This window comes from Colius striatus, chromosome 2, assembly GCF_028858725.1.
Source record: "Colius striatus isolate bColStr4 chromosome 2, bColStr4.1.hap1, whole genome shotgun sequence".
Classification (NCBI taxonomy): domain Eukaryota; kingdom Metazoa; phylum Chordata; class Aves; order Coliiformes; family Coliidae; genus Colius; species Colius striatus.
In genome coordinates this window covers 20,450,466-20,470,985 of record NC_084760.1, presented here as the reverse complement: position 1 = coordinate 20,470,985, position 20,520 = coordinate 20,450,466, and the positions used below count along the sequence as shown (strand labels likewise).

Below are 20,520 nucleotides of genomic sequence, written 5' to 3'. Positions count from 1 at the left end.
TTCCCATCAAATCTCATTTTTTTCATACATACTTCTAGGATGGCCATGAGCCAGCAATGTGTCCTCATGGTTTAGAATGCCAATGGCGTCCTGGGGTGTATTAGAAGAGAGGTTGAGAGAGGTTCTCCTCCCTCTCTACTCTGCCCTTGTGAGACCTCATCTAGAATATTGTGTCCAGTTCTGGGCCCCTCAGTTCAAGAAGGACAGGGAGCTGCTGGAGAGTTCAGCACAGGGACACCAAGATGATGGAGTGGAGCATCTCTCTTACGATGAAAGGCTGAGGGAGCTGGGGCTTGGAGAAGAATACACTGAGAGGTGACCTCATTAAGGTTTACAAATACATAAAGGGCTGATGTCAGTAGGATGGAGCTAGGCTGTTCTCAGTGATGTCCAGTGATAGGACAAGGGACAATGGGTACAAGCTGGAACATAAGAGGTTCCAAAGAAACACAAGGAAAAATTTCTTCACTATGAGGGTGAGGGAACACTGGAACAGGCTGCCCAAATGGGTTGTTGGGTCTTCATCTCTGGAGACATTCAAAACACACCTGGATGAGTTCCTGTGTGACCTACTTTAGGTGTTCCTACAGCTGGGTTGGACTAGATGATCTTTTGAGGTCCTTCCAACCCTTAGGATTCTGTGATTCTGTATGGAGCAATTTGATATAAAAGGCTTGAAGTTAACTAGTCAATAAGAGACTTAGGCATCTACTGGAAAATCTGGAAGACATTTTAAGTGGAATTCACAACAGCAGCAACATAAAATCCTGCACTCACCTGCTGCCCATCACACTAATTCCTCATAAAGGAATCTCATCTGATCAATACCCTCAGAAAATATCGAGGTATACAGGCAGATGATCACGAGCGAGTATGCATCATTAAACAACTGTGTGTTACTTCACAGCACTTGAGTGTTGCCAATATGGTTCAAATTGATGCAGACAGAAGTGGCTAGGAAAATGTATGTAAATAAGTTGAACAGCATCTCTTAAAGTGGTAATTGGTTCAATTTCTGATCATCTGACCGCACACTTGTAAACAACCTCTGTAAAGTGGTTGTGTCACTGCAGCTGCAACCTGCCCTCTTCATAATAGCTCCCTATTATAGAGCACTCACACATAAAATGGATGATCAGTATCTGCTTCCCTCCTCATCCTCGGGTATGCTAACTATGTCAAATAAAAGTACTCTGCTTAAAAGGATAAAAATGGATATCAGAAAAAAGATTATGTACGTGGTTAAGAAACACAGAACTCCTAGAGACGGTACGGCCCCTTACTCTATGGAAATTACAGCTTGTTCAGAAAACACATTTGTCAACTTGGTTGTAAATCAAAATACTATCTCTGATAAGAACGATGTAGTATTTCATTGCTCACTGATTGTGAAGAAAGCTTCAGAGCATTTAATAGCTATTAAAATCAGTAAAGGTTAAAAAGCTTTGAACCTATTTCCTCCTCATATTGCCATTTTAAATATTTTCCCTTCTAGTTCACTGACCCTGTGTCCCATTCTAAGGCACAGAGAAATAACATCAGCCTTAGGTTCCTTACCCAGACCTAGTTTCCTGGCAGTTTGGTGTGAGAAGTATTCGACAGTCTGATACCTATGGATTTTATTAAATCTGTGTTAGCCACAGACGTGAATCTCCAAAACAGATGTCCTCCCCTTAACTGTACTTTCCACACAGCTAATACCAGATAACTTACATTATGTTAACATTGGTTCCAAATTTGGTATTTAGGCTAGAATCTTGACTTGTGAAAGTATATTTTGGTCTTTATTTTTACAAGGTTGACAAAAATGCAACAGAGAGGAGAGTTGTGTTTCAAATTTCCAAGTTATTGATCTTATTTACTTAGTTATGGGTCCTTTGATCTGTTTCAGGTATATTCACATTTTCATAGTTAAACTTCAAAATAAAATGGAGGACCATATCTACTAGTAATTGGATATAATACCCTTCCAAAAAGCCAAATTTTAGCATAAAACCCACAAAAGATCTAAAAACGCCAGCTGCAATATAAATCTTATCCACCAGTTAGCAACACCCCGAGGGCAGCTCCCACATAAACCTCAAGCCATTTGCAAAACGGAAGCAGCAGACAGCAAATGAAGCAGCTTGGTTTTCAAAATGTGTCAGTCGGTGAACTACCAAAGGTTACAGATATTTAGGGTACAATGATTCATTTCAGTGCCTGTTGGGAGGGATCCCAGTGCACCACCTGAGGCCGAGCTGCCTGCAGCTTTGAAATGTGTTAACATGTGCAGCAGTCAGTGTAAAGAGCAGTGCTTAGTTTCTACCCTCATGTGGACATGAAAACTTAGCAGCAAAAATTTTGGTACTCTTCTTGGCCAAGGTCGAAGGTGAAAATTAGTTAATCAAATTTTAATCAAAAGTATTTGTTAATTATCATTTTGCTTCAGCTAATAAGCTTTTTTTTTCCCTCGATCCTATTCTACAGTTTTCCCTTTTTCTATCATTATATTTCATAGGCATTTAAAAAAACCATTCAACCTCAGTAAAACAGATAAAATACAAAAACATTACCCCATCTAACTGATGCAATCAATGTAATTTCTGAGGGCAGTACTTCACTTAAACTTCACAAAATTCATAAGCAGTATGAAAACTCACTTGAGTAGGTTATTATATACTTGATTTCGTATAAATAAAACTGTAAAGTTTCTACTGCTTTCATCCCTGTCATGGAATTCTAGTACTCACTGCTGCAATAAATTAGGTCTTATATAAAACAAACCATCATAACACAAATTCAAGAGATGTTGTAAACAGAGAACAAAAAGGGAATTGTCTAATGCAAGCTTTTTGAGTGTAAACCCCTTGATGCATGTTGTAACTAGCCAGTTAATAATTGCTTTGTAAACTGTTGTAAATCTGAAATGCAGCAAAGGGGATAAAACCAACAAACAAGTCATAAAGTACAATTGTTACTTGTCTTGGATGATTATTGCCACTGCCAATAAAGTTCAAAGTCTTGTAACAAACAACCTGTTTTTATACTTCCTGCAGTATTATACTTGTGCTAGAAAATACATATAATCCTTATCAATAAATAATGTGTCACGCAAAATATATGCTTGTGCAGATGTTTAATATTTACAACAGCAATATACCACAAATTTTAACACCACTCTCATTGCAGACTGCTCTGTCTCCCTTATTCACCCAGAGAAGATTTTCTCAGTCAGGATAGAATACGTAATGGGCATAGGAATGGCATCATGCTATAATGCAGGAGTTCTCTTCCAGAATAAAGAGGACATATAAAGACAACTTTAAACAGGGATGTCTTAGAAAGAAATTAAAGTTTGTCAAAGTCACAAACAACTGGAAATAGGGTTATTCAAAGGATAGAGATTGGCAATCTTTGTTATTGGCCCTGTTACCATTTTTAGCTGTAACACTCCAGACTTTTCAGGAATATGTTATTTAACTATAATTTTTCTTTTAGTGTTATGGCTTAGCAGATCTTTCACATTAACTTGCAGCCAAAGTGTCATTCCATATTATGTTGCCTGCAGTACAACTGTGACCTAATTTGTCTCTCATATTGTATGTTCAACACAGTCAGAAATAATAATAAAAACACTTTCTTGTCTCACAGCTATTTCCCAGAATCTGAAATAGTATTTTATTACCAGTCTTCCCAAACTGGAAGCAAAATAAGAGGATGTAAAGGGAGAATCAGAATGACAAAGTCAACTTGTTTAAAATGTAGCTCATTTATGGACACTCACTTGGTGCCAATAAACTTTACTATTTAAAGTAAATATCCATCTGGGTTTTTAAACAATTTTCAGTTACTTATTTTGTATTCTTAAAAATGTATTTTATTGTTCCAAAATATGTGAAGATTTAAAATTCTGTACTTAATTACTATACTTGTACTCTCCTTTTCCCCTGCCAGGAAAATCCCAACAACTACTGTGTTTAAGTTCTGCAATACAAATACCTCTATGCATCTCTTGGCTTCATATAACTCATACTAAAGAGGCATTGACTAAATTCTTCTGTTATTATTGAGAGATATGAAGAGTTACTGAACTTCATTTTTTTATCACAAATAGAATCAAGCTCTCATTACATTTTTTTTTTTTAAGGAATGTAAGTTCCGAAGGTTTTTACACTGCTAAATAGTCTCAGGATAGACCTCTGATGATAGCTCACAAAATTCCAGTACTACACAAAGCAACGTTTACTTAGTATTTAGTATGCATGTACGTAAATTCTGGGACAAATTTAAAGTTTGAAAATATAATAGAATACTGTATAAATGTGGACAAAATAAATTTCAGAGAGTTTGATAGAAAATCAACGGTGAAAAAGTAAGTATTTCAGAAAGCGATATATTTATAGTATAAATAGAACTGAAAAGGTTCCCAGGTTTAGAATATGTTTCTGCACTCTCCAAGGATGGATGGAGGACTGCTAAACTGCAGTCTGAGTCATGATAAGCTGTCTGAACAGAAACACCTGAGGAATGCTTTGCTCATTCTGTTTGTTCCACAAGAAGTTAATTAACTTCATTGGCAAGATATTTAGATAAATCATTACATATACAAAAGTGAAAGTGTATTTGCACACTAATGACTAACATCTGCAATTAGAAAAAAAGAAAAGTAATCCACTTTTCTCTCCAAAAACCAAGAAAAGAAAGCAAAAAACCAGTGACAAATGGAAATAATAAAACATCTAGAAAATATAGCAGATCAATTGTTACAATTAATGGCCTATTTGGCACCTCTTGAGATGGAAAATTGAAAGATGAATGTTCAACAGATTCTTTTTTTTCTCTAAAGCTAATGGTGCTTCAAGAAGGCACAAATTCTATGCAGCAAAACCATAAAAAAACATCCCAAAACAAACCAGAAGAATACTGTAAGCCACTTACAGGAACGAGGAATTTTTTTATCTCTTCCAAGGCATGACTCATACGAGAATACGCTTCCCCAGGTGGAGCAAACACTTCAATTAATACATGAAGCTCATCACTCAAGTGCGCATATTTGGCTTCTCCACTTTTTCTTAGTTCTTCTTCCTATGAAAAAAGGGTAGGTTTTTTTTTTTTTAGAATTTGGAATCCACTACTTTTGAACCGATTTAGCATTTACAGAGAACATGACAAAAGGATATAATATAAGCAGATTTCAAGACCCTTTGAGAAATAAAAGTCTAGAACAAACCACTTAAAGATTTAAAAATCAATTTTGAGTGCTTAAATGATAAAACCAACGTAATCATAATCTACAATAGATTTTAATCAGCACAGTGAAAAAGTGCTAAATACTCCAGTAGTGAGTACTGAAACATTAAATCCATAATGGAAAGGCTGCATTAATCTGTCTGAATCTTAGCTATTCAGAAAAAAATAAAGATCCATTTAACCATGTTGGAGCACTTTAACAAATACTATTGTTTATTAAAGTCTTTAAGTTATTAAATAAATACCCGTAGGCTGTACATTTTAGTGTTGCTGAAGGAAAGTGAGCCTTAGTACTTCTATTTGAGGCATAAGGTCTTAGTTTCAGTCCCAGCATTGATACATGGTACCTATGCAATCTAACGTAAATTGGTTCAGATGGTGATTCACTTCACAAGCATTTAACCTGAAAATCTTTGTGTCCCAGTCTTCCAGCTACACAAAAGCCTACTAATCCTACTTTATGTTAATGTTCTGAAATGTCAATCCACTTTCTTATACAAGGCTTTGAGGAAGTGAATGCAAATTGTAATATGCATGTGTAGTAGTTACCTCTGCATTAAATGCAAAGATAGAAAACAGTAATCATATTAATGACATTGGATGTGGCAACATAATGAAAAAATTCTGTCACTACTACATGAGATATCATAAAGTAATGCTGAAGAAATGAAGAATGGAAAATCGAGACCTCAAAAATATTTAGAGAAACGTAATTCTGAAGGAAATATGTGTGTATATCTGCATTGCTTAGATGGAGAACCTAATCATGGGGAAAAGGAAGGGTAATTTGCTAAAAATGACTAAGAAGTTACAGCTTTTTGTTATATACTAAAATACTATTCTATGAAAATTTACACACCTGAGATATAAAATTGTTCCTTATGTAGCTTATTTAATTCTGGATTAACTTCACTTATTTTTGCCTTGCCTAAAATACCAAAAATATTTGCATGATACTGTGCTTCATACAATATGCATACAGTTCTTCTTATCTCTAGTAGAAGATCCATATCCAAGCACCTTATGAGTTTTCACAGTCTACACTTATGGTTACATCCTTTACCCCCAGAGCTCTAGATATGACTCCATTATAAGCCAAAGTTTTGTAGATGATAAAATTGTAGCTCAACAAACATGATTCATGATTTTATTTAAAAATGATGAACATTCAAATAATTGTTTTCAACTCAGAACTAAAAATTATTATAAGCAGCACAGATGGTTTGAAGTATCTTTGGCATTTTAGCTTATCACTGAAATTGCACTGAAATATCCATAAGAACCAGAACACAATATAACATTCTATCATGAGATGTGAGACTTCTTTGCAGATTTCTGGAAAAAATCCCATTTGATTACAGCTACTGGAATTATTTGACACTGAAGTATTTCAACAGAATTAAGTTTTATTCATTATAAAGCATCATCCTAAAAATTGCTGAAAGTATCTTTCACACTGCTTTTTAAAGTTTCTTAAGAAAAACTCCAGAAAGGCCTAAAGGTATCTTTCAGGGGAAAAACACCAAAAAACTCTGTAAAAACCATAAACTGGATCTTTGCATCAAATGTAGAAAAAGTAAAAAATAATGCGACACATTCTTTTTATGAGGACTTTGCACAGCTAGGACATCAGTAACATGACTTTATAACGCAGACGTATCTTATGGAAAGTTAGGTATATGCTTGTATATTGGCAACAACAGTAACAACGTTTCTCTTTTATTTTCTCAACAAACTCAGGAATTCTTTTTAAAAAAAAGCATTTTATTACCCTCCCCCTAAGTTCACCACATGCTTTCTGTCACTACTCAGCAGGCACTTCTATAGCTGTAAAAACAGCAGGCTAGGGCTGTGAGATTCTCAACATTTCTTTCTGAGGATATCTTATTAGATATAATAATCTAATAATATAATAATAGGTTTTCTTGTGGATTCATGGGGTTAAAGATTGAATTTTTACAGAGTATCTCTTCCCACAATAGAGTAAAATGTCAGAAAAACACTTCTTTTATTATAAGTGCATGTGTTAACAGAGAAAAACTTAAATCACTTAAATCAGGAAAAATATGGAAGCACAAGAACTCATAGACCACATGAACAATGTACTAAGCTTTGCTTCCCAAGGCCAGTGAGTATGACTATTTTAGGACATAGAAGGTTACACCTACGGGCAGGTAACACAGCTTTCCAAGTGCAGTGTAGATGAATGGGTTTTTGTAGGAGCACATGAAGTTGGAGGCCACCTTTGTACATCTTCAGTAGCAAGGAACACAGCCCAACTTCACGACAAAACATTCAGTGCTGTGAACCTGACATTCACATTACTCATGCTTAGGATGACAGCACTATCCCTTCCTCTACTACTTCAGTGAGATTTGCCTCCTGCTAGTTGCAGCCCAGGTGCAGAGACTGAGTGCTCATCGAAGTCAGAGAGCCTTCCTGGAGCCCAACTTTGGTTTATTTCATAGTGGAAGATTCCAGTTCACCCCCTGTGATCTCTACTCACTCTAAGTAATGGCCCAGTCATTGGGAATGAATCAGAAGGCTCTCCTCTAGTGTTTCTTTAGTGACTCAAACTAAAGCACCAATGAATAAATACCCCATGTAGTCCCAAGACAGATCATGAGGCTTTCTAGCATATGTTACATGAAGGCAAAGGAGTGAGATTATAATAAATCTATCCTTCATGGTATTATCCATAAAGTTATTTGGGTGCCATTGGCCTTGCAAGATTTGGTATCACCAAAGGTGTCTAATGTACCCAGAGTCCCATTACCTGTGGACTTCACTTGTTTCTCATATAATACTGTTTTAACCAACTGTGAGGTCCAGCCGTTCCTCATGGTGCTATAGGTATCTTCTATCAAATTCTCATAGCTTTTTACGTTCTACAGTTTCCCATTTCACATCCAGCAGTTTTACAGCCCAGTTGAGCTTGCATAGTCTGGACCAAGGTCTACCCAACATCCCATTTGTTCACCCCCAGCCCAAGCACAGGAACTGTAACTGTTTAAGCCTGCTTGTGTGGACATGCATCAAATTGCAGTGAAAGACAACATGCATTGAAAGCCTGATAGATTCATTGTAGAAAACTACCTTGAAAATAATCAAAATGCATTTAAGTCTTAGGCACTGGACCTTGTGGGAGAAAAAACAAAAAACCTGGGACCTTGCCAGTTCTGATTTATGAAACTATTGGAATAGATTCCCAAGGCTTCTGGATCAGTGATGGTAATCTCTCTTAGTACTGACCCTCAGGTTAATAATATGGTTCCTATTTACTGCATAGTGATGATGTTTAATTCCATTGCATGTTGAGCACAGCAGAGGAAATACCACTCTCCAGAGACAACTTCCCCCTTGTCCTCATCCTGTTCCACTCCTGCGTGTCAATTTCCTTCGTTTCTCAACACTAACAATACTACACTCCATACCCACACCTAGATCCTCTCACACTATGTGCTTCAACTGTTCTTCATTCTCATCTGCTGCCTTACAGCTTACTTGCCACTTGCTGCTCAAGTCCATCCACCCTTATTGTGATGCATGGCTCCACAACACACTCCCTCACAAAAGATAACACATACTTTGAAACACATGCTGTGCTTTATAATTTCCAGTTGACCAAAGCAGGGAAAATGAATTATAAAACTCTGTAGCAGAAATTTGAGAAGAATCAGCCTCTGTAAAAGTGAAGCATGTCAGTGATAAGAACATAAAGGCCAAGAAAAATGATATATTATCTCTGGATGAGAAAAGAAGCTTCACCATTTTAAAAAGATTTGTGCTTACAGACAACTGATTTCTGTAAAGAACCCTGACCAAAATCATAGAATCATATGAGTTGGAAGGGACTTTTAGAGATCATCTAGTTCAACCCCCCTACCAAAGCAGGTCCACTTAGATCAGGCCACACAGGAACACATCCAGGTGGGTTTTGAAAACCTTGAGAGAAGGAAACTCCACACCCTCCCTGGGCAGCCTGTTCCAGGGCTCCCTCACTGAACAGTAAAATCATTTTTCCTTATATTTAAATGGAATTTTTTGTGTTCCAGCTTCATCCCATTACCCCTTGTCCTGTCACTAAATACAACAGAAAAAAAGGGATGTCCCAACCTCCTGACACCCACTGTTTAGATATTTGTAAATATTAATGAGATCCCCTCACAGTCTCCTCTTTTCTAGACTAAATCGCCCCAGTTCCTGCAGCCTTTCTTCATAAGGAAGATGCTCCTGTCCCCCGACTATTGGAAGGAATTTGAAAGAAGAAATTCAACAGTGCAGACTGATAAATAAAAAGTGTCCTCAGAAAAATGAAATAACAGATCATCTAAGAATAATAGAAGAGAAACTTGCTGCAGAAATTGTGTAGATTTTAGAGATAAATTTAATTAATACAATATATAGAACTCTCTACAACTTAAGAGATACAGGTATGAAAGGAAAAAATGAACACTTGAAGAAAAATATGAGAATTTCAGTGGATTTTGTATCTTGCAAGAATTTGCACATAAAAGTACAGCACAGAGACCAGACAAAGATGATAATCACAGTGCTGTTGCTACACATTATTCATGTGATCAATGGACAGTGCCACAGAAGAAAATTAATGAGCATGCAGTCTGACAAATGCAAAGCTATTAATTTTTAACCTGGACATAAATGCAAAAATCGAGATGTTATGTGCAATGCTGACTGAAGTAAAAGCAAGAAGTGAATTATACGGTAAAAAGTAGTCAGAATAGACACAATTTCTTGGTGGTAACTTTTTTGGGATTAAAAAGCTTTCAGGTCCTAGATTCCATCATTGGATAAATAGAGAACAAAAACTCCAAAGGAACAATTTGAGAATGGGTGGAGTGGAATTTGCTAGTTCTCAGCAGAGCAGAGGGTGAAGCTAAAAGAACCTAGCTGTTTCTTGGCTCCTGTTTTCAGACTAGTTATTCTTGCTCTAGGAAGAAGAATAAAGAATATGGAGATGATGAGTAGCTGAGAAGAATTCACTCAACAGAACTAAGAAAGTGAGTGCACAACACTTGCAGTCAGACACAGAGACCCATTAATGAAATAGAAGCATGTAGGAAGAACATTGCTTACAACGGAGGAAATTTTTGGTGATACAGAAGATAAAATTAGAATTAATGTAATACTAAAAATGTCATAGTTAATTTTGTGAAGCAGAGTAGGGATTTGTGCACATTCTGTATTGCCTTGGGCACACGTCCTTAGGGTGTTTTATTTCCTGTCTCTTTTCATAGAATCATAGAATGGTAGGGGTTGAAAGGAACCTTTAGAGATCATCTAGTCCAACTCCCCTGCAGAAGCAGGGTCACCTAGATCAGGTCACATAGGAACATGTCCAGGGGGGTCTTGAAGACCTCCAAGGAAGGAGACTCCACAGCCCCTCTGGGCAGCCTGTGCCAGGGCTCCCTCACCTGAACAGTGAAAGAGTTTTTTCTTATATTTAAATTGAACTTTTTGTCTTTCAGCTTCATCCCATTACCCGTTGTCCTGTTGATAGCTACAATAGAAATAAAGGATGTCCCAACCTTCTGACATCCACCCTTTAGATATTTGTAAATGTTAACAAGATCCCCCATCAGTCTTCTCTTCTCCAGACTAAACAGCTGCAGTTCCCACAGCCTTTCCTCATATGAAAGATGTTCCAGTCCCCTGATCATCTTGGTGGCCCTGTGCTGGACTCTCTCCAGAAGTTCCCTGTTCTTCTTGAGCTGGGGAGCCCAGAACCATTGCCGTTGGTCTTCTTGGCCACATTGCTGGCTCATGTTTAGTTTATTATCAATCAAGACTCCCAGGTCTCTCTCTGCAGAGCTGCTCTTCAGCAGATCGATCCCCAGCCTGTACTAGTGCATGGGGTTGTTCCTTCCCAATGCAGGACTCTACACTTGTCCTTGTTGAACCTCATAAGGTTCCTCTCTGCCCAATTTCATAATGAAATAAAACAATTTAATGGCAAAAAGGTACTATAAGCTGTATATAGACCATATTTTTGTTTAGATAGGTGAAAAAAAACAATGACAAATCAGTACAAGAATGTGATAATGACACAAGCATTGAATCACTATTGAAAGAGTTCAACACCTGCAGTGAATAGAACTTCTGTGAAAGAAAATAAATGTTTTGGAGAAAGGTTAACACAATAACGTGGTATGTGCCAAAACTGAGGCTACAATCAGTAACCAACAACTAGTGAGCTATATATAAATTACCTGTTAGAAAACTGACAGAGCAGAGATTGAGTTTACAAACCTACAAATGTTCCTACACTTGCAAAGACAAGCAAAAGCTCAAACAGCATAGCTAAGAATCACCTGGTCATTAGACAGCTGCTGATAGAACTAAACATGACAAACATGTTCAATCAATATAATCAATGAAATTCAAGTTTGCGTAGTTAATTCAGGAAATTAAACATCCACAAGAAATACACATATTACCATACCTAAATATGCTTCCTAAAAGTATTATGCAAATGATAAAACTTATGATTACAACTATTGCATTCAGGGTGCCTTCATATTCAGGAAGAAGACCTTGTCATAATTAGTGAGAGCACAGTGGCATGTTTTTATTTATGAGACTCATTATCAATTTGTTCCAACCAAATTACAAAGTATGTTGTTTAAACTCTCACCAAGCTGTTACACTCTTACTATGGGCAAAAACATACCTTATATGAAGTATTTTTCTTTTTTTTCTTAATAAAGTCATAAAAGTATAATAAAAAATTATTAGCAGTCTAGTTCCATACTAACAACTGTAGATCAAACTACATGCAGGTAAAATTATATAAAGAGAAATTTCTAGTATCTGACCCCTTCCCTGGTATACTGCTCACCCTTCCACTGCCCTGCAGGGTCCTAAGGTTGATGGCTTCAGCTGGAAGGGGGCAAGCATTGCTGTGAGTTGGAAACACCTTGAGTCCTTTGCTGCAAGTTGTCTAATACTGATGGTGACTATTTCTTCCTCCTCTCTCCAGGAAGCCCTTGGGATAAGTCCCTGTTTACAGCCCTGGAACCTTCCTTATCACCCTATGCCTTTGCTTTCAGGGCCTCCACTTCCGTCCTGTCTTTCAGTTTTATTCTAAGGCCATAGCAGCACTCTCTACACAGAATAACAACTTATTATCACGAACAACTTATTATCACTATCTATTAGTTAAAAATCTCTTACAAATCTAGGCAAAAGCTAAAACAACATAGGTAAGAATCACTCGGCCATTAGATGACTGCTTCTGGAAGTAAGCGAACTCAAAGGGAGACAGGGGTAGACCAAGGCCAGCCTAGAGCAAGCCTCGCAGGTCCAAGTCTTTCCCTGCTTCCTTGGCATAAAGCCTGCAGCCTATTAAATTGACAGCAGCACCCTATTTACTGAGATACAAGGATACAAGTCAGTGGAAATGAAGCATAAATTATTTATTGCCCTTGCTGAACAGGACGGAAAAGTATTCCTGGGATAAAAAGATTGGGTTTTTGCCACTACAAATGTCTAATTTTAAACCTAAATACACACTTGGATGAGGCCTGCTGCTTTTAATATCCTCCCTGGTTCAATCAGCATATTTCAACACTGAACTACACATATGACTATCTAGGTTGAAAAACAATCATCTAGGCTCTGCCACAGTGTGAGTTATGACTGCTAGAGTTACTGCTGAGGATGAGTCTGCACAAAGGGACCAACACTAACTAGCACAGATCACATTCCCAAATCTCACCATCACTTCAGGAAGGGCTTGTCACTATGACACCGGGTTTTGTTCATCCAGACCAAGCTGCTGACAGTAAAGTGTCAAACCAACACATTCAAAACAATAAATACAGTTATTCAGTGATTTAAAAATACATTAAGCCTAGAGATTTTATAATGGCTGATGACAGTGTAAGAACTTTAAGAGCTTACTGTGTCAAAAATAAAGCAATGAGTCTCTGTCACAAGAGAAAAAGATCCTTTGAGCAAAGAAGACACAGCTTTGTTTACACTGGTTGGAGGAAAATGTACTTGTCTTTCCTTCGCTATCATTCTTATGTAACTCATGTTACTAGTTCTATTGCATCTTTCTATCTCTATTTATTTTATTGTATTTGGAGCCAACTTATCTTGGGTTTTATAAATTTTAGTCCTTTTTTTTTAGAGACAGAGAAGGTGAACAGTCACCTTAAAGCAATACAAATGTTATAGACCTAGAAAGCTCTATTAATTTCTTTGGTAATTCAATGAGCCATCTGAAAATAAATTATCAGACAGCTTGAAAAGAAAGTTAACTATATTTATACTAAGAATTCTATGCAGTGACAATAATAGTAGGATACTTATTTACAATTTTTATTATTCAGGAAACATTTAATTTCTGTGAAGTGTAAACAGTGTTTAATCAAATATAATATTGCCACTTAGAACATATAAACAGGAAAATTTAAATTAAATATCTATATGCTCTTTTTTCCTGCTCTATCATTAAATTGTTTATTATTATTACTATTTTAAAAACTATTACTTTTTCTGTAAGGAATAAATAGAATATTTGCATCATAAGATTCACAAAGGGCATTCTATCTTATATATCTATAGCAACCTGTATGAAAAGAAATCTTTTGAAGTTCTCAAAGTTCTGAATGATTTTTTTTGCTATAAACTAGGAACCTGAAATATAAGTCAAGTCCAGCTCTATAGTCCAGCTGTATAGTTGTCAAGTACTTTGAAAAGTTTGTTTTTTGGCCACCTGAAGGAAATAGCAGAAAGACTATTTCTACTGCAGTGAAAAATCCATGCCCAAGTTACCATGGTGGGTTAACTCTGTGGGGATGCCAGATACCCATCAAAACCACTCTATCACTCCCCTCAGCTAGATAGTGGAATTATAATAAAAGGCTCATGGGTTGAGATAAGGACAGGGAGGTCACTCAGCAATTCCTGACATGGCCAAAACAGACATGACTTGGGGAAAATCAATTTAATTTGCTATCAATCAAAATCAGTGTAAGGTAAAGAGAAATAAAACTAAATCTTAAACTACCTTCACCCTACCCCTCCCTTTTTCCTGGGCTCAATCTCACTCATCATTTTCCCTGCCTCCTGCTCTCAGTGGCAGAGTGGGGATAGGGGTTGTGGTCAGTTTATCATGCATCGTTCTGCGTCTCATTCCTCCTCGGGGGAAGGGCTCCTCACACTGTTCCGCTGCTCCATTGTGGCATCCCTACTATGGGAGACAGTCTTCCACAAACTTCCCCAACGTGGTTCAATCCCATGGGCTACAGTTTGTTACAAGCCGCTCCAGCATGGGTCCCCCACAGGGCCACAAGTCCTGCCAGTAAGGACTTGCTTCTCTCTGTCCACAGGTTCCCCAGCCCTGCCAGGAGCTTGTTGTAGTGTGATCTCTGCTCCCCCGTGGTCTCTATGGCTGCAGGGGCAGGGCCTTACCATGGGCTGCACTACAGGCTGCAGGGGAACCTCTGCTCAGGAGCCTGGAGCACCTCTTCTCTTTCTTCACTGACCTTGGTGTCTGCAGAGTTGTTGCTCTCACATATTCTCACTCCTCTAACTTCAGTTGATGCTGTACAGCAATGTCCTCCCTGGCCTAAATGTTATCCCAGAGGTACTACCATCGATACCGATGGGCTTGGCTTTGGACAGCAGTGGGTCCATCTTGGAAATGTCTGTCATTGGCTCTATCAGACATGAAGGAAGTTTCTGGCAGTCTCTCACGGAAGCCATCCCTGTAGCCCCCTCAGCTACCAAAACTTTGTATTTAAACTCAATACAGCTGTTTTATGTATAAGCATATTGTAAAACTTGTATTTCTGAAGCGTCAATCAACAGACGGCTAATGTGTGCACTCACCTTTGACTTTTAAGGAGACTTAAGCTTCACTTTGGGAATTCCTCTGTTTGTATAATTAAACCCAATTTCATGATGAAATCTCCAAGTACACACTTAAAGGTAACTATTTGCTTAACCACCCATTTGATGAAGGATGCTTCCCCAAATACTGTTGTAGAGAATAAATTTGCTTTAGTATGTAGGCATTACTTTCATGCCTAATTGCTATTGTAGGTGCCTACATAAAGAGATTTCCAAGCCTTTCCCCATCTAACTGTGTAACTTACTCACTCAACTTGTAGCTGCAGATGAAACATTCAGGATTTAGGCATGGTTTTGATCCTAAGCACCAGATTGTGGCTATTTAAATTCCTGTTCAGTTGCTTCCTATCCCTGAAGTCTATAGGCATCAGAGTTGTCCACAGTAATACTCCTCAGAAACAGAAGTGTCTGACCAGCAGCACTGCAGGATGAAGGAGATCTTATAGTTATTCCAAGCTTGAGCTTCTTTGCTATTCATAAACTAGCAAGGGACTAAATAATACAGATGTTTTGAATGCACTCCTACTGAATAAAAGAGCAGTGCTGCTGCCCTTTTCCTTAATGATGTAAAAGTTGGAGTGCTCATCAAGTTATGCATTACAAAAGTTTGGAAATAGGTGTTCATTTTAGGGAAGTTGCTAGATGACTCCCACAAGAGCCATTTGGGGACGTGTTCTGTTAAACTATTCATAAGTGATCCAGAAAATGAGTTGAATAGTAATAAAAATTCTTCAGTGATGAAAACCAGCTCTATCTGTGCACACTGTGAAAGACTCTAGATTGTGTTATTTCAGGGGAAAGATCTCGGAGGCATTACATTCAGTTGTACAGAAAGAATTTTTTCAGTGTCCAATATTAACTAAAAGGACATCCTCTATTAGCTATTTTTGGGAAAGAAAAATAAATGAAGCAGCAAAATCTGTACTATTTCCCCAGCTTCAATATTAAAATACTGTCCTGGTGCCCCAATTAAAAGAGAAAAGTATTAGAATCAAAAGTGATCAAGATGAAAAGGATGATTTCGAATACAGAAATACTTCCATATAAGAGCTGAACATGAAAGTTTTGGCAATCTTGAAGTTCCTGCATTTCAGGATGTCCTCAAAAAACTACTTCTTGGAAGGCCTCTCAACTTTCACCAGTTATTATATTCTTAGCCAGGCTTCTAGTCCTGCAATTTGCACAGAGTCTGTTCTTATGTTCTTCTGCCTCATTTGGAAACATGAATGCATCTAGTGGGGCATGATGTGTTGTATACATACAAAACAAAACAACATGCAAATCTACTATGTTTTTGTCCATTGACAATTGTAACTGCATGCTGGTGTGTTAGGTGTATCTTTTTTATTAAACAACACTTGTAACATAGACACATATACTTAAGGCAGTTACGTGTCAAATATGGAATTCACTTATAACATTCCTCTCTGGGCTGCACATTTTGTTTAAAATATCCAATTACTAATTAGAATTCAAATTAGATCAATGCAGTATTACAAGTACTTCATCTAGAAAGCAAGGCAACACTTCAACCACTCTGATTGCTCATTATAATCAGAGCTGAGAGAGTGCAGAGGAGAGAGATTTACAGCCACTTTCAGCTGCAGATTCAGGTACCAGCACTGCTGCAAGATATGTAGAGAACTGACTGCTGCCTTCAGCTCCTCATCTCCTGTGGCAGCCTTCCCTGACTCTCCCACGCCGTGGGACTTTTTGAAGGATAATGTTGTGGTGTCTCTACCCAACTCTTTGAAGTTCAACTGGGAAAGTGTGTAAGCACAAGGTTTAAAAGCTAGAACTGACTAGAACTGATCATCTCATTCAGTTGGGGGGTTGGACTAGATGATCTCTAAAGGTCCCTTCCAACTCTTACCATTCTATGATTCTATGATTCTATGATTTAAAGGGAGACAATGCTTCAAGGCTATTATCTATGCTCAGCTATGCTGACTTTTGAAAAATAATCTTAAATGACACACAAAGAGAACTGAAAGACCTGACCCAATTCCTCATTGTTTTTTCTATTGAGTCTCCACCATTAAGCAGGTTTCCATATTACTAAAGCTTTGTACTCTGAAGAGCAATAGTGACTGTGATGCAGGTGTCCTTCCCTAAACACCTGGGATAAAGGAAGAGACTTCTCCCTGACTGCCATATTGGCCTACGAGAGGAACAGGGATGGTCCAAATTCTAGCAATTTAAAAACCTGACTGATAAGCTGTATAATAATGCTTATTCTGCTGCAACTGGGCAGATAGCCAGTAATTATTTCCTAAAGGTTGTCGCTTGATTAACCACAACATTGCAAACAAAAGCAGTAAATGGATTCAAGCATCCTACCATCAAATGCAGAAACAGATCACTATTTTCTAAATCACCTTGATTCTCATGGACTGATACAGAAACTGTATTGGTGGCAGGAAGCCATGTTGGCTGAGACAAACTAGTGAATGAAGACGAAAAGGCGAGTTCAAAAATAACTTGTAAATGCCATATCTCTAATAGCACCTTCATGGAACACAATGTTTAAATATCTGAAATGACTTAAAAAATGCACTATCTTCAGAAAAAGTATTTCAAATAACAGATAAATCAAATAGCTGAAAAGTCAAACAGTGTGTCAAACTTTTTCACAAACATGCCCTTTTTTGAGCTAGAATCTTAATGTCTCATAAAGAAGTCATTTCCTCTCACATGATACACATGACTTTCCAGATATCACTTGCTTTTTCTTTCCTTCTAGGATTAGGTTTTACATAGCAACAAATAGCACAAACTCCCTTTTCAATGGCTAAATTACTTTTTCCTGTATTATCTGGAAAATCAAACTACTCACTTTATATTAATTTAGATGAATAAATTTTACTGAGAGTGCAAGTTCTTGGATGATTTCTTACAGATATGTCAGAAATAATTAACAGATGGGTACATTATAGCAATATTACATATATCATGATTTCATGTCTGACATTGACTGAATGCAAATAAATTTGCTTGCAAACACATTCTTGGTCATCTCACCAATGATGGTGATTGCTCTGCAAAGATGGAAGAAAATATTTTCTAATTTTCTCATAATAGAAAATTGTAAGGATATTAGTCCAATATAAGCCCTCAATGAGTCTGACTAAAACCCCTGAATTTTTTAATGAGTAGTGATCATAGCAATTCTAATAGCAATTTACTAGAAGGCTCATTTTCATAAAACGTGCAGAGTATTCGGATCATGGACAATTCAGGTAACATCCAGATCCTTGGCTGTGCAGTCTAGACATGACCTAAACTTTGAACCACGACTTAAGAAACTACCACTCATAAAGGAAGTCAAGATGAGTTCTGATGAGCCTGTTCATCTTAAGATAATTTGGCTAAGGGGGACAATGGTAGCCTTTGGTTGGGCTAACTTAGTCTGCGACTCCAGCAGGAACTCTAAAGTTACCCACATTACATTTTTAGAATACATTATTTCACAAAGAAGAACAAAGATGGGTTCTCATTGGAAGGCAGGCTGACTTCTTTGGCAAGATACACAAAAATGCTACTATCGCAGAGAAAGTAGCCTGGAAGATGGTAAGGACTTTCCTCTGGGAAGTCCAATGTTCAGAATTTCATGTTCTTTGTACTTCCTGAAAGGAAACATCAGATATACATCCATCTCAGAGGAGCTTACCCCTGGCTAAAAGGGTCACTGGTACTAAACTGGCCTGGCCAAGGTGTCAGTGACTAAATGTAAATGGAGCATTTCCTCTAAAAGCTCATAGTCTGTTGCTCCTGCTCCCTTGTTCAGAACTTTCCACCTCCCACGAGTCTTCTTATGATGTCCAAACCAGAGTGGACTATAATAATCATATCAAAACACTGTAAAATCAACAGAGAAAATAATTTTAAAATTAAGATTAAAGCAGATCACTGTACTCCAGAAAAGGTTAAGTATCAACAATCCTCAAAAACTCAGCTAATTTCACTTCACTAAAAATTAATATTCACTTTGCACTGAAGTTATATCATCCAGATCATCCTTGGCAATTTAAAATACTCCTTCAATCCCCTTTATGGTCTTAGATTTATGCAAGAAGCCATAACCTTGTGCACAGGCTTTGAGTGTTGCAAAACTGTCATTACGTGGTAGCCGTATTTCAGATAATCACTAAATATGCAGATTAGATCAATCAATTATAAGTCAATTCTGCTTAACGTCACCATTGGTTTACCACAAAATTTCCTTCTATTAAAAGCTTTTTCCCAGGAAACATTGTAACCTGCCTCTAGCTGAAAATGAAGCACTGCATTTGTTTTCCAGTTCTTAGCACCTGTGGTCTCCCTTGCTGCTCATTTTCAATACCAGTACAAATGAACATAAAATAAAATTGAACAGCAGCCCTGTTAATGGCAGATTTTTTTCCACAGCTGTGAGATAAAAGATGGGGGTGTTTTTATTGCTGTATGAGCATCCTCAAATGTTCCAAGTAATATTAAATGCTGAACATCTTTTCCTTCTTTGCTTCCCTCTTAAATTGCAGAGAGTAAAATAAAAAAATAAATCCTAAATCAAGAAAATCTACACCCCAGAACCTAAGTAGAGCTTTGTCTCCTAACAGACTTAGCTCCTTGTGCTGTGTTTTCCATCTGAATGTGTGGTTTTTGGTTTTTTTTTTTTCATTCTGAATGTGAAAAGAACAAAGGACTCAGCTTCTTTGAGGACATAATCACACTCCCCAGGCTGTGTTCAACCCTAGCTTTTTGCTATGTGCTGGATCTGAGACAAAGGTCATGGTTTGAAAAGATAGTTACAGAACAGCTGAACAATTATTTGAGTTCCCTGAGCAGGATTAATTTACCATGACTTAGGTGTCCTGAGCTAGATATTTAAGCCTAAACTAGTGATGGTAGCCCTCAGTGGAAAGAAACAGACAGTCACATGGTGACTCATCTCAAGGTGAGGCTGGTGTTCAAGATGATTTGGGAGTTTAGCTGAATAAATAAATTTAAGGATCTAAATATCTCTTTGGATCTGCCCAAATCACATTAATAAAGAAGCAATCAAAGTACAGCTGGGAACTCTAGAAATGTAAAATTTGGTCTAGCATCAGTTGGATTATTTTTGAAAAATTATTGGCATGAGGGAAAAAAAAAAGTACTGGAGCCACGTCAGACAAATTTAAAGACTGCTGGCATCACTTTTGAAACTGGCTGAAGGATTACAGATATCATTGTAGCTATTGTGGAAAATGGTAACAGGACCAGCACGAATCTGAAACACCATATATATCAATTTTCTCCTTCAAACACATATTTTAGTGTTATCTGTTTTTACGGGGCAAGTAGGAGGAAGACATTAGGCATTATTTCACAAGTGACCTAGATGTTACACTGCTGGTGCCACAGAAAGCAAACAGGGAGCTGGGA

General features: G+C 37.4%; 1 protein-coding gene across 1 annotated transcript in view; it reads right to left on the bottom strand.

Annotated features, from left to right (window-relative positions):
• KHDRBS2 (KH RNA binding domain containing, signal transduction associated 2) overlaps window positions 1-20,520 on the bottom strand; it is a 358,378-nt gene that overhangs the window by 168,532 nt on the left and 169,326 nt on the right. Inside the window, exon 4 of the mRNA XM_061990173.1 lies at window positions 4,921-5,067. Coding sequence (XP_061846157.1) covers window positions 4,921-5,067 — 147 coding nt within the window. The remainder of the gene's footprint in view (window positions 1-4,920; window positions 5,068-20,520) is intronic.